The sequence below is a fragment of the Mesocricetus auratus genome, unplaced genomic scaffold, assembly GCF_017639785.1.
Source record: "Mesocricetus auratus isolate SY011 unplaced genomic scaffold, BCM_Maur_2.0 Super-Scaffold_100003, whole genome shotgun sequence".
Taxonomy (NCBI): Eukaryota; Metazoa; Chordata; class Mammalia; order Rodentia; family Cricetidae; genus Mesocricetus; species Mesocricetus auratus.
Genome location: NW_024429188.1, coordinates 42,745,331 through 42,758,953, shown reverse-complemented (window position 1 = coordinate 42,758,953; position 13,623 = coordinate 42,745,331). Strand labels below are relative to the sequence as shown.

General features: G+C 46.0%; 1 protein-coding gene across 1 annotated transcript in view; it reads right to left on the bottom strand.

The window, feature by feature from the left end:
• Window positions 1-4,424, bottom strand: part of Msn (moesin) — a 70,585-nt gene extending 66,161 nt beyond the window's left edge. The window contains exon 1 of the mRNA XM_005081148.4: window positions 4,218-4,424. Within this exon, the coding sequence (XP_005081205.1) occupies window positions 4,218-4,229 (12 nt within the window). The 5' untranslated portion in view covers window positions 4,230-4,424. The remainder of the gene's footprint in view (window positions 1-4,217) is intronic.
• Window positions 4,425-13,623: the final 9,199 nt, after the last annotated feature.

The following is a 13,623-nucleotide window of genomic DNA, read 5'->3' as shown; positions in this document are numbered from 1 at the left end:
TCCATAGAGAATTAGATTTGGAAGCATGGGGAAAGACCTCTAAATGTCCCTTCCATTTCCACAATCTAGTAAAGCAGTTAGATGAGAATAACAGACTAAAAGAAAAGACAGCAGCTATGCAGGGCGGGGAGGCAGGGGAGTTTTTAGACATCCTCAAGCTGGTCTCAAACTCATGACAATCTTTCTGCTACAATTACAAGCATGAGCTACCATGCCTGGCAACACCATCCTTACAGGTTGCCATTCCAGGCATTTAGAAAACATCAATATCATGCCATCACTGATTCACAGAACAACCTTTTCCCCCAAGTTTAACCTGAGAGTAAAGAGTATTTTATGCCTTGACTTTTTCCTCCCTGTGCAAGAGATTTTTCATGAATAAGCAAAAAGTAAATCCCAAAGATGGGTCCTGTTCTGTTCTCTACCATCTACAATTTCACGAAGGGTTCAGCAAACTAGAGGCTGAGGTGGGAGGATACAGAGTTCAAGGTTATCCTTGGCTACATATCCAGTTCAAATTCAAGCTGGGCAACAAGAGATCCTGTCACAAACAAAACAAAGCAAATGGATTCCACGATGGCTCAAAGGGTGAACAACTTACCAGCCAAATCTAACCACTTGAGTTTGATTCTCAGATCCCACAGTGGAGAGAACTAACTCCTGAAACTTGCCCTTTGACCTCAACTTGTACACACACACACACACACACACACCACACACCCTGATAATAACAATAATACTAAGATAAATAATATTCTAATGTGGAGATAGTACATAATTTCATCATTAAAGAGGCAGAAGTAGGATGGACTGGAATCAAGGCCAACTTGGGTTGCATAGCAAGACTCTTTCGAAACAGCCTCAGGTTGTAGTTCACGCCTATAATTCCAGCAGTTGGGAGGCAGAGTCAAGATGACCGTTGAAGTTAAAAAACGGTCTATTTTATAGGCCTGCCCAGGGAGGGCTACATAGCAAGAACCTGTCTCCACAAAAGAGAAACATATTGGGGGCAGGGCAGTGGATAGAGGCAGAAGCCTCTCATACAACCTTCATTCCTGATCCCTTGCCCCACCCTCAAGTCTACAGGCAGGGCTGGTTCAAGGGTTAGAAGCCTGAAATTCTGCCCCCTATTTGCCAAGTACCACTTTAGTGCCACTTCAGTGGCTCAAGCAATGCTAGGAATGGCAGGAAAATAAACAGTTCTTAGCCCCTGTTAAAGTTTAGCTGAATGCAGACCCAGATATTTTCAAATACTTCAAGGAGCAGAGCTCTGTGTCTGCCATCATGGATGACACCAGTGATCACGTTTTCCCTGGCCTGCTAAAACCCCAGTAAATCAAACAGCTTTTCCAAGGCTGACCCACGAAGACCTAGATTGAGGTTGTAGCCTTCCTGTTGGTATGCTGCACCACTCATGGTCAGTCCTCCCTACACGAGTTTTAATTTCCCCATCTATACCATGGGAAGAACTGGAATTGGCAGTTGTTCAAGTATGGCAGCATATGTCTCAAATCCCAGCACTTGAGCAGTGGAAACAAGAGGATTAGAAGTTCAAGGCTAGCCTGGGATATATGAGACCTTGCTTCATAAAACCAGTTAAGCAAATAAATAAATTATAACACAATAAATCATAGAGCTTGAAATAGAAAACTCAAAACCTTGAAAATTCACAATCTCAGCCAGGTGGTTGTGACACACCCCTTTAAATTCAGTACCCAGGAGGCAGAGGCAGGGGGATCTATGTGAGTTCAAGGCCAGCCTGGTCTACAGGGAGAGTTCCAGGACAGGCTCCAAAGCTACAATAAAAAAAAAGAAAAAAGAAAATTCACAATCTCCTTTTAGGGAATCCAAGAGTGTTTCCAAAGTTTTTGAGTTTTTTTTTAAGTTAAAGATAGGAGTGAAAAGGAAAGGGCTTCTCAAAAATGTTTATGTTTATTTTATGTACGTGAGTGTTTTGACCACCTGTATGTATGTGTGTGTGTCACATTTGTGCCTAATGCCTAAGAGGCCAGAAGAGGGAGTGAGAACCCCTGGAACTGGAGTTACACACAGTTCTAAGCTACCATGTGGGTGCTGAGACCTGAACCTGAAAGAGCAGTGTGAGCTCGTTTCTGTTAAGCCACCTCGCAGTCTTACGAAAGACATTTTAATTTAGAATTGTTTTCTCTCCAGAAGGATAGACAGGCTGGTTATATTGTGAAAGCCTATGATCATAGCACTCCAAGGACCGAGTCAAGATTACTAGGAGTTGGAGGCCAGCCTGTGCTACAGTGTAGGAGAACCTTTTCCAAGAAACATCAAAGCCCAGACAAAACAGTTCAAGATAGGCATATTTCAACAGATTTAAAGCAGGCTGGCCCAGCTAGATAAAATTGCCTATAACAGTGAAACTGACCACGGCTAATACAAACAAAGGGATTTGATTTTACACTACCACTCTGGACCTTTCACAGTTTAGAAGTGGTTAAGTACACAAAAGAGAAGGAGTGTAAGCCGAGTGTGGTGGCCGCTCAAACCTGCAGTCCTTGCACTTGGGAGGGTGAAGCAGAATGACTTCCAAGAGTTTTTAAGACTACCTCAGGCTACAAAGAGAGTTCTAGGCCAGCCTGCAGTAGAATCAGACCCTCTACCAAATAAAGTAAGCCACGTGTGGTGACTGTCAAGCCTGTAATCTCAGCACTGCTGAGACCGAGGCAGGAATATTGGCAAAAATTCAGAACCTATGTGCATTACATGGGGAGTCCTAGGCCAGCCTGAGTTACAGGGAAAGATCCTGCTTCAGAAAGAAACGACCAAGCAAAAAGCCCAGCAGCGGGATACATGTAATATGAAAACAGGAGGGAAGACTGAGGGGAGGAAAAGAATGGAGGAAGGGAACCAAGTATAATTTCATTCGTGTGTGTGTGTGTGTGTGTGCGCGCGCGCGCGTGCGTTCATAACGTATAATTTTACGTAAGACCAGAGACTCTGTCTCAAAAAAATTAAGAAATTAAAAAAAACTTTGTGTTCCTTAAGGACAGAGTTCTGAGAAGGCAGGAACGGTTCAGCAGTGAAGCTGGAATACACTATGGTGGGAACTAAACCTCAATATAGGCACAAAGACCTCCCAGTATCTATTCAGTCTCCTCTCCTCCCAGGGGTCGCATCCCTTCCTAAGCATCCTAGTCACTATCTGAGCTCCACCAGGCTCAGGCAATCCTAGGGAGATGGATGGGCCAGGAGCATACGACATAGGAGCCCAGCAAGCTCCTTCATCTAAGAGACTCAAGTCACGTTGGTCACTGGGCCTTCGCGAACAAGGACCTGGCGTGACTCGCACAAAAGCAAGCAGAGCTCATTAGTCAAGCACAACCCTTCCCCCACCCCTCCTTACTGGGCATCCGGCCCCCTTAGGCCTCACTCCCTGGAGGCGTCTGCTCTTGTAGCAACAGCCAGTGGGGTGGAGTCCAGATCTCTAATCAACCACTAAGCTAGATAGGTGTGGCCCCCACAGGAGAAAACCCGTACCTCACAGGGCAGTCCTAAGGGGATAGAGAGGCACTGTGTCTATCAGGGATTTCGTAGAGGAAGAGAAACCTGCCCTCTCTTCCACTAGGTTGAGTGCGCCCCTCCACAGACTCGTACCTATTGAAGTGTTTGCACCCCTGGGTAAAAGGAAGTAGCCTAGGTGTTGAGCACCCTCTACATCCCCCTCATCTCCCAGGGGAAAGCAGTTTAAGCTGAGGAGCGGTCGAAGGGGGCAGAGCAGGAGTAGGGGCGACGGGCAGATGGCTATGGGATAGGTGGATGGGCTTGCGGGATCCTCCCTGAGCAACTTCCTCTCTCCTCCCTGTTTCTCGGTTATCATGGGGCTCTTCTGGGACAGTGGTCGCCTTGCTCCAGAAAGGCGCCAATTCCTGGGCCGGGGCAATGTTCTCAAAAGTAGAGTCCTCTTTCCCAGTGCCCAACAACCCTGAGTTTCCACTGCCTCATCCCAGAGGCGGGGAACTGGACCCTGAGAAAGGTTGGCCCCTCCTTATCCACACTTCTAGTCCGGACAGCCCCTCACCCTCTAGAACTCTGAAAGGAGGACCCCACTAGCCTCTTCTTCTAGGGCCTTGAGGGATAGATAGCCCGGCATCCCCAGCAGGCCTGTGACTAGGCAAGCACGCAGCCATGGGGCTGCAAGGGTCAAACTGGAGCCCTCGGGACCGACAGCGCCTGTCCCCGGCACTCACCGTCTTCGGCATGGTGGCGGCAAAGGCAGAGGAGTTGGCGAAGTTTGGCTAGAAACTGTCGGGCTGTTCTGAGCACGCGGTACACTTCGGCAAGGACTCGGGAGAGCCGGGTGCTCAGATTGGGTCCCACTCTAGAGTCGGACGACTGCTCCGCTTCCTGCTAACGGGCCACGACTTTACAAACCCCACCCAGGAAAGAGCCGCCCCCGTTGCGCCGCTGCTCCTTTATGTGGCCGGGCTTCCGCGCCTCTCCCCGCCCTCCCGCCCGCCTGCCCGCGGCTTCGGGCATCGCCCCGCCCAGCCCGGCCCAGCCCAGTGCAGCCACTCCAGCCACGTGGGGGGCCAGGCCGGGGGCCCAAACGCCCCAAGAAGGACTCCCACTCCCCACCCAGACCCACTCTGCCCCCTCGCACCTTTCTAACAGTCCCTAGCCCTTCAAGTTTTGACCCTCAGACTCCGCCCCCAGTCTGAGCCAGAGCTTTAGTGGGGGCCACACCCTAGCAGATGCTTATGCAGCTCTCAACTGTGAGTTAACCACTGTTGGGGAACCCACTGCCCATTGGAGCTGCCCTAGTCCCTCTCTAGGCATCCTTGCTGATTAGAAAGTTCCTCCGGGGTACTTTTGAACTCTTTTGCTCTGTGACTTCCAATCATGCTTCATCTAAGCTCCATGGGAGCACAGCAAATTCTCTGCTGTCCATAGCGCTCCCCAGAGTTCTGCTACTCCTCAGGAAACTTCTCTTGACTAAGTTGCCTCAGCTCCTCCTAAACACTTCATTCCCGTCTATAGGGCTCGTTTCAACTGTCACACTTCCTATACACTATTTGGGCGTCATGTTCTTCAGAATCGAGATCTTTTCCAAATATCTATATTCTAAATTCCCTTTCTTTCCTCCTATTCCCAGTCTCAACTCTACTCAGACCAGGACTGTAGTCCTTTCTTTAGCCCTACCCCGGCAAATTAGTGGGTTTTTTTTGTGTGTTTTGTTTTTTTGGCTTGTTTTTGCTTTTGTTTTGTTTTGTTTTTGGTCTATTTGTCACCGGAGCTGACCTTAAACACATTGTGTAGCTAAGGTTAGTATTGAATTCACAGTCCCTACTATGGTACCTGAGGCTAGTCTGGAACTGTTAATCCTATTGCCTCTACTGACTTTCACGTGTGTGCCACAATTTCTAAACATCCTTTTTCTTTTTACACAGGGTAGTAGCAGTATTCAGTTGACTTGGACTCGTCATCCTCCTGCTTCTGCCACTCTAGTGTTGGGATTACAGGTGTGTTCCCCAACCCCAGACTTGAATTCACTTTTTGATAAGGGTATAAGGCTCTCGGGTGAGATATACCCTCCTGTTCTGGCAACTGTGCAGGAGCATGGGTTGCGTGTCTTTTGTGAGGTAAGGTGCCATATACCTCATTGATGGAGCCTCAACTACAGAATAGTGGAAAGGGCATTTGAAAGGGGCAACCACAGCACCCACTTGGCTTCAAATCCCAGTTTTATCATTAATGCACCCCTGTGCCCTCTGTGCTCTCTTGGGCAAGTCCCTTCCCTTCTCTAGCATTGAGGTTCCCCTTCTGTAACAGTGACCAAACTACTGGGTTTCCAAGGTCCTTTCCCACTCAAACATTATAAAAGAAAGAGAAAGAATCAGCCTGCTCAGAAAAAAGCATAAACATGGTTGCATGAAGTCTTGCATTTCCACTCAGGAACTTAACAGTCCTATTTCCACCTCTCACAACTTAACAGAGTTCATGAATCAACATGCCTCCATTTCTGTCACTGATACCATTGATAGGCAGTGGAGGGGGAAGGAAGAGCCTTTCGGAGACGTTGGTATCAGGAGTAGAAATTAACAGCCAATCATATTCCTCGATACTGACATGGCCCATGGACCCCCACACACACACCCGCAAAGTGAAAGGAGCTTACTGATTCTTTGATTCATGTTCACCTGGAGCCTAAAGGATTTTGACACCAAAATAAATACCTAAAATAAAATAAGTTCACTGCAGACTAGTTGAACTGTCTGGAAAGTGGAAATCCCCAGTATGTCATTCCCTAATCCCTATGTGTATGTCTACGCCCACAGCCACACCACACCTACTCCCGCAAGCACATGCACAAGGAAAAACTGGGTAGCATGTCAAGGACTTGAGTAAACCACTAAGAAGGTAAGGGAGGCATTGGAATCCAAGTGAAGTGGGAGAGGATGCCTTAGGGTGGGGGAAGGTAGGAGAGTGAAGGAAGTAGTTATAAGGAGTCTTAGGGAGATGGGTGAGATTGGACCTTGGGGAGGAGAGATTGCAATAGTACAAGTGACAAAATGATGGTTAAAATCAGGGGCAAAAAGGAACAGGTGAAGAAATGCCCCACATTCCCACTTCACTAGACAGAAGTTAGTTAAAGTGGTGATGGTTACTGTGGTCAAGCAACCGAACATTATTGGGATATTAGAATTGAAATAGTCTCCCTATTGTCAGAGCAAAGTAGAGGCAGCTGTGGTTCTCTGCTGTTCCTCACTATGAGCAGGGAAATTCATCTTCGTTTCCTACCTCTTTGTATACCACTCCATGTTTACATCGTCAATATTTCTATTCTTCCCCCCATGCAAGTGCTTATTGTGAACATACATGATGCAAGAATTACACCAGTCTTTCTCAGACCAGATTAATCCCTACAATTAAGTTTAGATGTGATCTGGTTTATGCCAGTCTTTGTGGAGAAATTTAGATGAGAATAAAGTCTAGCTATGTACACATAGATTGGCTCCTCAGGGAGAAATAGGGAGCATGAAGAGATTTGTGGTTTTAGATGAGGAAAATTCCTATCATTCAAGGAAGGTTAGGCAAATCAAACAGTAAAGCAAGGTGAGGGCCACTATGAGGAGATGCAGTGCGGGAGCATTTTAGATCCAGTGTCCAAGAAAGCTGGAAACATCATAATCAAGGGACAGGAGACTAAAAGTAAGGTGTAGGGGCTGGAGAGTTGGATCCATTTGGAAAATGGTTGCAAAATAAGCATGGCGACTTGAATTTTAATTCTACCATCCACTTAGTAGCCTGGCAAGGAGGTTCATGGGGACAGGGCAGAGACAAGTAGATCCCAGAAGCTCTTTGTCAAGACAGCCAAAGTAATTAGCGAGCTCCAGGATCAGCAAGAGATCTTGTGGCACACTTTTACATAAATCAACCTTATAGTCTGGCTGGAAAAGACTTGCCACAGTTCTGTGCTTCTGACCATACACTTGCACTATTGCAATCTCTCCTCCCCTAGGTCGAATCCCGCCTACCTCCCTCGGGCTCTTTATAACTACTTCCTTCACTGCTCTACCATGCCCCTGCCTACAGCATCCTCTCCTACTCCACTTGGATTCCTATGCCTCTCTTACCTTTTAAGTAGTTTGCTCAGCTCCTTAACCTGCTACCCAGCTTTTTGTTTTTTTTTGGTGCGTGAGTTTACGTCTGTTAATGGGTAGATGTGGTATGTGTAGGTGTGCACATTCTTTAGCTAGAAAGTACTATAAAAGAATATAGTGCTGCCTCTTCAACAGAAAAAGTTCACCTTGTGACACAATATGGCTGAGAATATAAACCGAAGTAACAGGGTACTCTTCTTGGAAACAAACAAGCAAACAAAAAACAGCTTGAGTGACAGCAGAGAAAATGTTATCTACCATATAGTATTAGAGAAGCCATTTAGTAACTCACATCATGTCACAAAAGACTTTGCAGAGCTAGGAATGAGGGGGTTGAGAGTCTAAGAAATGAATTACCTTTTGGAAAATCACATGGTTTCTTAATAATAAGATAAGAAGCTGGGCCTGGATCGTGTGAACTTAAGTCTACTTTCTTTCTACCTAAACCCGTGACCTCAGTCCCAGGCTGTGACAGGCAGAAAGCCTGCATTTTATGATTCCTATCAGCACAGCACCTAATGGGCAGGCTAGAAGCTAGGGATAGCGGATGGGTAATGAGCAGCAGTGACAAGGCATCTTGCCAACATCAAGTGCCTGGGGATATTTATTATTAATCCCGCTAATGGACGACAGTGAGAGGGTAGGCTTTCTTCCTGGCCTTTCCTCACATAAAGTTGTAAGCAGTTCAGGAGCTTCCCCCAGCCAGGCGATGTGTTCAGTTTGAACCAGTGTCCTCTTGCAATAGGAAATGAGTCCTGCCAAGAGGGACTCACAGTCTAGTCAGTAGATCCCAGCCCTGTCCCCAGAGACCAGTGGCCAGCCATATGTGACCAGTCTGCATGCGCTGCTTGTGCTACCTCTGCAAAACATGCATAGTCACACTCTACACTTCTAGAAGGACGTGCCCCATCCCTCCATCCTGCCGTGTGTCCCACAGTGCCTGGTGGCTACCTCTCAGGGGCCGGGCTCTGTGAGGTGTGCTCACCCTCATCCCCCCAGCAGCTCTGTATCTGTCAGTGGGTTTGTTGTTAGCAGCGTCTGTTGTGTGCACAGTATCATCTTGTTGAGTTCTCCTGTGTTGGCCCCTTCCCGTTGGTCACCAAGCTGTGCTCTCTGTGTGTCTGTCCTCGACAGCTTCCTTCATGCTGTGTCTACCAACAGTACCCTAGGTCCTCCCTAAGCCACTGGTTTGAACTGTGAAAACAGGTGCCTCCCTGGTCTTCCTGCCTCTAGGCTGCCCTGCCCTGGCCATCCTCCATGTGGTTAACATGGCGATCTTCAGAAATGGCGACTTTGACCTGTCCTCAGAGTTGGCAGGTGGCCCGCCCCGTGATGCACACACTTCCCTTCCCAGCCTTCTTTTCTTCCCACAGCTCCCAGCACAGGCCTTGCCCTCCAGCCAGGCTACTCTGGCCACAGGCAGTGTGCTCCCTCTTGTCCCTGGGCCACCTGGGCCTCACCTACATGAAGCCCTCCCCGGTCTCTGTTCCCTCCTTGTACTCTCTGCTTCCCCTTAGCTCCTCTGGCAGGCACAGTCATTTCACGGTGCTCATCAGGCCTCCCTTCCACATTGGCTTTGTCTCGTCAACTGCTGCTGTTTTCTTTCTTTCCCTCCATTCCTGAAGGACAGCTGTTCTTATCTGTAGCCCTGCAGGCATATCAGAATATATTCTGTTTTGATCTTATAAGGGCAAAATTTGGCGTGATAGTGGTGATACAATAGTTAGTATAGTTGCCTTCTTTATTGTTTTTTTTTTACTTAAATTAGCAACAAACTTGCTTCACCTGTCAATTCCAGCTCCCTCTCCCTCCCCTCAGCCCCCACCACCCCTAGCCTCCCCAGCTCCTACCCAATGGGGGCTACTTTGTATTTCCTCGGCTTCTCCTGTTTGGAGACAAGATCAATGGAACGATCTCTCCTGTCTCCCTACTACTTTCTCAGTTCCTAACAACAAATCACACACTGTTACAACTTAGCTGCTAGTGTACTTTAGAAAAACATTCTATTGTTGTGCACAGAGGCATTTACAAGGTCATTCACTGCTATACTGCAACAATTAAATAAAACAGTCTCAATTGCAATCATTAGTTGGCTTCTAAACACATTATTATAATACTGAAAATGGAGCTCAGTGGTGCCACGCAAAAATAGTATATCAATTCAACAGGAGGTTGTTTAGCCTTAAAAAAGCATAAGCTACCATGAAATGAACTTTCAGTCTATTATTAATTCACAGAACATTATTAATGATATGATACCATTTATGAATTATAAGTCTCCAGAGTAGAAAAACGAATGGCAAGCTCATAACAATAGTTATCTCTAGAAGCAGCAGATGTATTGAGAAGAACAAGGGGCTGGAGCGATAGTTCAGTGGCTGAAAGCTCATTCTCCTCTTCCAGGGAACCTGATTTGGTTCCCAGAATGCATCTTGGGCAGATCACAACCACCTCCAGTTCCAGGGGATCTGAAGCCTTGTCCTGACTGAAGCCTTGTCCTGACTTCTGCAGATACTGCACTCAATGACACACAGCACACACGCAGAGGCATACATACACAGAGTAACTTTTAAAAGTAAAAATAAAATATTTTTAAAAACAAAAGGGAAGCTTTTACTTCTCAGTGTATCCATTTGGTATTTGTTGATGGTTTTTCAGTTATCATAAAGTATTGTGGTGGAGGGAGGATGGAATTACTGCATTATATTCTTTTGTAGTTGGTTGTTTTCAGCAAGATTCCATTGGTTGTTGTGTGTTGCTGGAAGCAGATGCTGGGAGTGAAACCCAGATCCTCTGGACTAGCAGAACGTGTTCTTAACCTGCGATGCAATTCTCCAGCCCCTGGGATACTTTAATTCTTCTGAAGCCCTTACTAGCCTGAAAGTTGCTATGTCGATCAGGCTAGCCTTGAACATGCAGTACTCCTACTTCCTGTGTCTCCCAAGTCCTAGAATCAAATGTATGCACCACAAAGTCCATGTAAATTACCTTTAAAATAATATATAAAATAATCCAGGTATAGTGACTCATGCTCATAATCCTAACATTCAGAAAGGTAAGAGTGAAGACTGCAGTTACTTTAAGGCTATCATGGGCCACATAGAATATTCCAGGCCAACCTGAGTTATATTATGAGACTTTGTAAAAAAAAAAAAAACAAAAAAGAAAAGGAAGTTGGGTTGGGGAGATTGTTCAGTGTTTAAGAGTACTTTTTGTTCTTGTACAGGACCCTGGTTCAGTTCCCAGTCCCCACAGGTTGGTTCCTAGTATCCTGTAACTCCAGTTCCAGAACCAACTACCTCTCTGGTCTCAAAGAGCACCACACATGTACATGGATCACACATACATACAATCTTTAAAAGGAAGCTGGGATGTAGTTCAGTTGGTAAGATGCTCACTTAGCATTCAGGAAACTCTGAGTTTGATCGCAGTCATCACATAAAGCTGGGTTTGGAGACACAGGCATGTAATTTCAGCAGTAGGAACAGAAAGTCAAGTTATCTTAAGCTATATAGTGAATTGGATGCCAGCCTGGGCTATATGTGACCTCCATATCAATTATAAAATAAATGAAACAACTAAATAAAACAGAGAAAGAAGGAAGGAAGGAAGAAGGGAGGGAGGGAGGGAGGGAGGGAGGGAGGGAGGAAGGAAGGAGAGGGAGGGAGGAAGGGAAGGAGGGAGGGAAGCAGGGAGGGAGGGCAAAAGTAAAGATAGAGGACATAGGAAAAGAAAACAAAGTGGAAGAGAACCAAGAAAACGGTTCAGTGGGTAAGGATGCTTACACATAGTCTGACATACTTAGTTTGATCCGTAGGACCTACATGTTAGAAGGAAAGAACTAATGCTCACAGGTTGTTCTCTGGCCTTTGAACATACACTTTGCCATGTGGACACACGCACATTGGAGGACATCCTTGACTAAATAGTGACTTGACACCAGCCTGGGCTACATAAGACCGTGTCTCAAAATAAAGCAAAGCAAAACAAAACAAAACAAAAAAGATCCATGGATAAAGGTGCTTGCCATTCAAGCTTGGCAACCTGAGCTTAATCCTAGAATCCACATAAGAGTGAATTTATTATAAAAGACAATTTATTTAATATTTTCATGAATAATGATTGATGTGGGAGGGCCCAGCCCACCGTGGGTGATACTATCCCTGCGCAGGTTGGCTGGAGATGTATAAGAAAGGTAGTATAGCAAACCATGAGCAACAAACACATAAAGCATCCTCCATGGCCTCTGCTTAGTCACTGCCTGCAGGTTCCTTCTTTGAGTTCCTGCCCTGACTTCATGATGGATGAAGTTCTAAGTGGAAACAAACCCTTTTTTCCTTAACCACATTATTTTGGGGCAGTATTTTATCACAGCAACAGAAACCAAGCTAGGACACTATCCATGTTGGAGTTTTGGCTGGCTTAATCCTTGTAGGTAACTACAGCTATTGTGATCTCATGATTGCAACAGCCATGTCATGTCCAAAAGACAGCATTTCACAGAACTCTTCCCCATTCTGTTTCTTCCATTCTTTCTGTCTCTGCTTCCTTGATGGTCTCTAAGCCTTGGTGGAAAGTTAATAAAGATCTCCCATTTAGTGATGGGCACTCACTCTCTTCTCAACACATGGATTATTGCCCACTTCAAAAAGAAGCTTCTCTGACAATATAGATCCCAGGTCTACATGTATTTAGAAATAAATCTGACAACATGACCATTTAGGAAAATAACAATAGCATCTTCTACCCTAGGGTCTATAAACTCCCCAGTCATAGACTTGTGATGAGGATTACAGTGTCATGCATGAATGAATTCTTGTATAACTGGCCTCAATTCCAATCAGAAATCTATTAGTTATCCCTACATCTGTCATGCCACTATTGCAACCCTGGCAGGGTGGTATTGTAGCATGTATGGTCCAGGGCTGGAGAAGTCCCTTGATGTATTTTCTATACTGCAGCCTATATTGCACAGTACCTCTCAGCACTATGAAAGGTGGTCAACGAAAAGGGAGTTTCCCTGTCGGTTTGAGATTGGTTTCTCATGCCTGACAGCTAAAGTGTGTGTGGACAGGTTTCCACTATGTAGGTCAGACTGGCCTTGAATTCATGATCCTCCACTTGAATAGTGCTGGAAGCAGATGTATGAGAAGTGTGTTGCAAACCATAAAGTACTTGCATATGGAAAATGGTGATCATAGCTGTGTGTATTGCAGGTATAATCATTAGTGCTCAGATATATCTCTCCTTGATCATGTGTATTATCCATATGCTCCTGGGTTTTCCTGTTTGTGTATACATTTGTTTGCTATAGGGCCAAATATGTATTGCCAGGTAGATCTGATATGCAGTGGCCTCTCCCACAGCTCATCTTCACTTTGTGTCATTCTTTAGATCCTAGCCTTGGGGTAGAAAGCATTGCAGACTTTTGCTTGTTTGTTTTTCCACTTTTATTTATTTATTTTTTTCATTTTTACAAACTAACCCCAGTTCTGCCTCCCACATCCCACCTCCTACCTCCCTTCTTTCCCAAATCTCCAATCCTCTCCTCAGAGGGGGGTAATGCCTTCCTTGGAGAGTCAACAAAGTCTGGCATGCCAAGTTGAGGCAGGACCAAGTCCCTTCCCCCTGTATCAAGGTGTCCCACCACAGGAAATGGACTCCAAAAAGCCAGTTCATGCTCCAGGTATAGTTCCTGGTCCCACTGCCAGCCTCCCCCAACAGATCAAGTCACATAACTGTCACCCACATTCAGAGGGCCTAGTTTGGTCCCATGCAGGATCCCCAGCGGTCAGTCCAGAGTCCCTGAGCTCCCACTAGCTCAGTTTAGCTGTCTGTGTGGTTTTCCCAATCATGATCTTGACCTCCCTTATTCATATGATCTGTCTTCCCTTTCTTCAACTGAACTCCAGGGGCTCAGTCCAGTGCTTGGCTGTGGGTCACTGCATCTGCTTCCATCAGTTACTGGATGAAGGTTCTATGATGACAATTA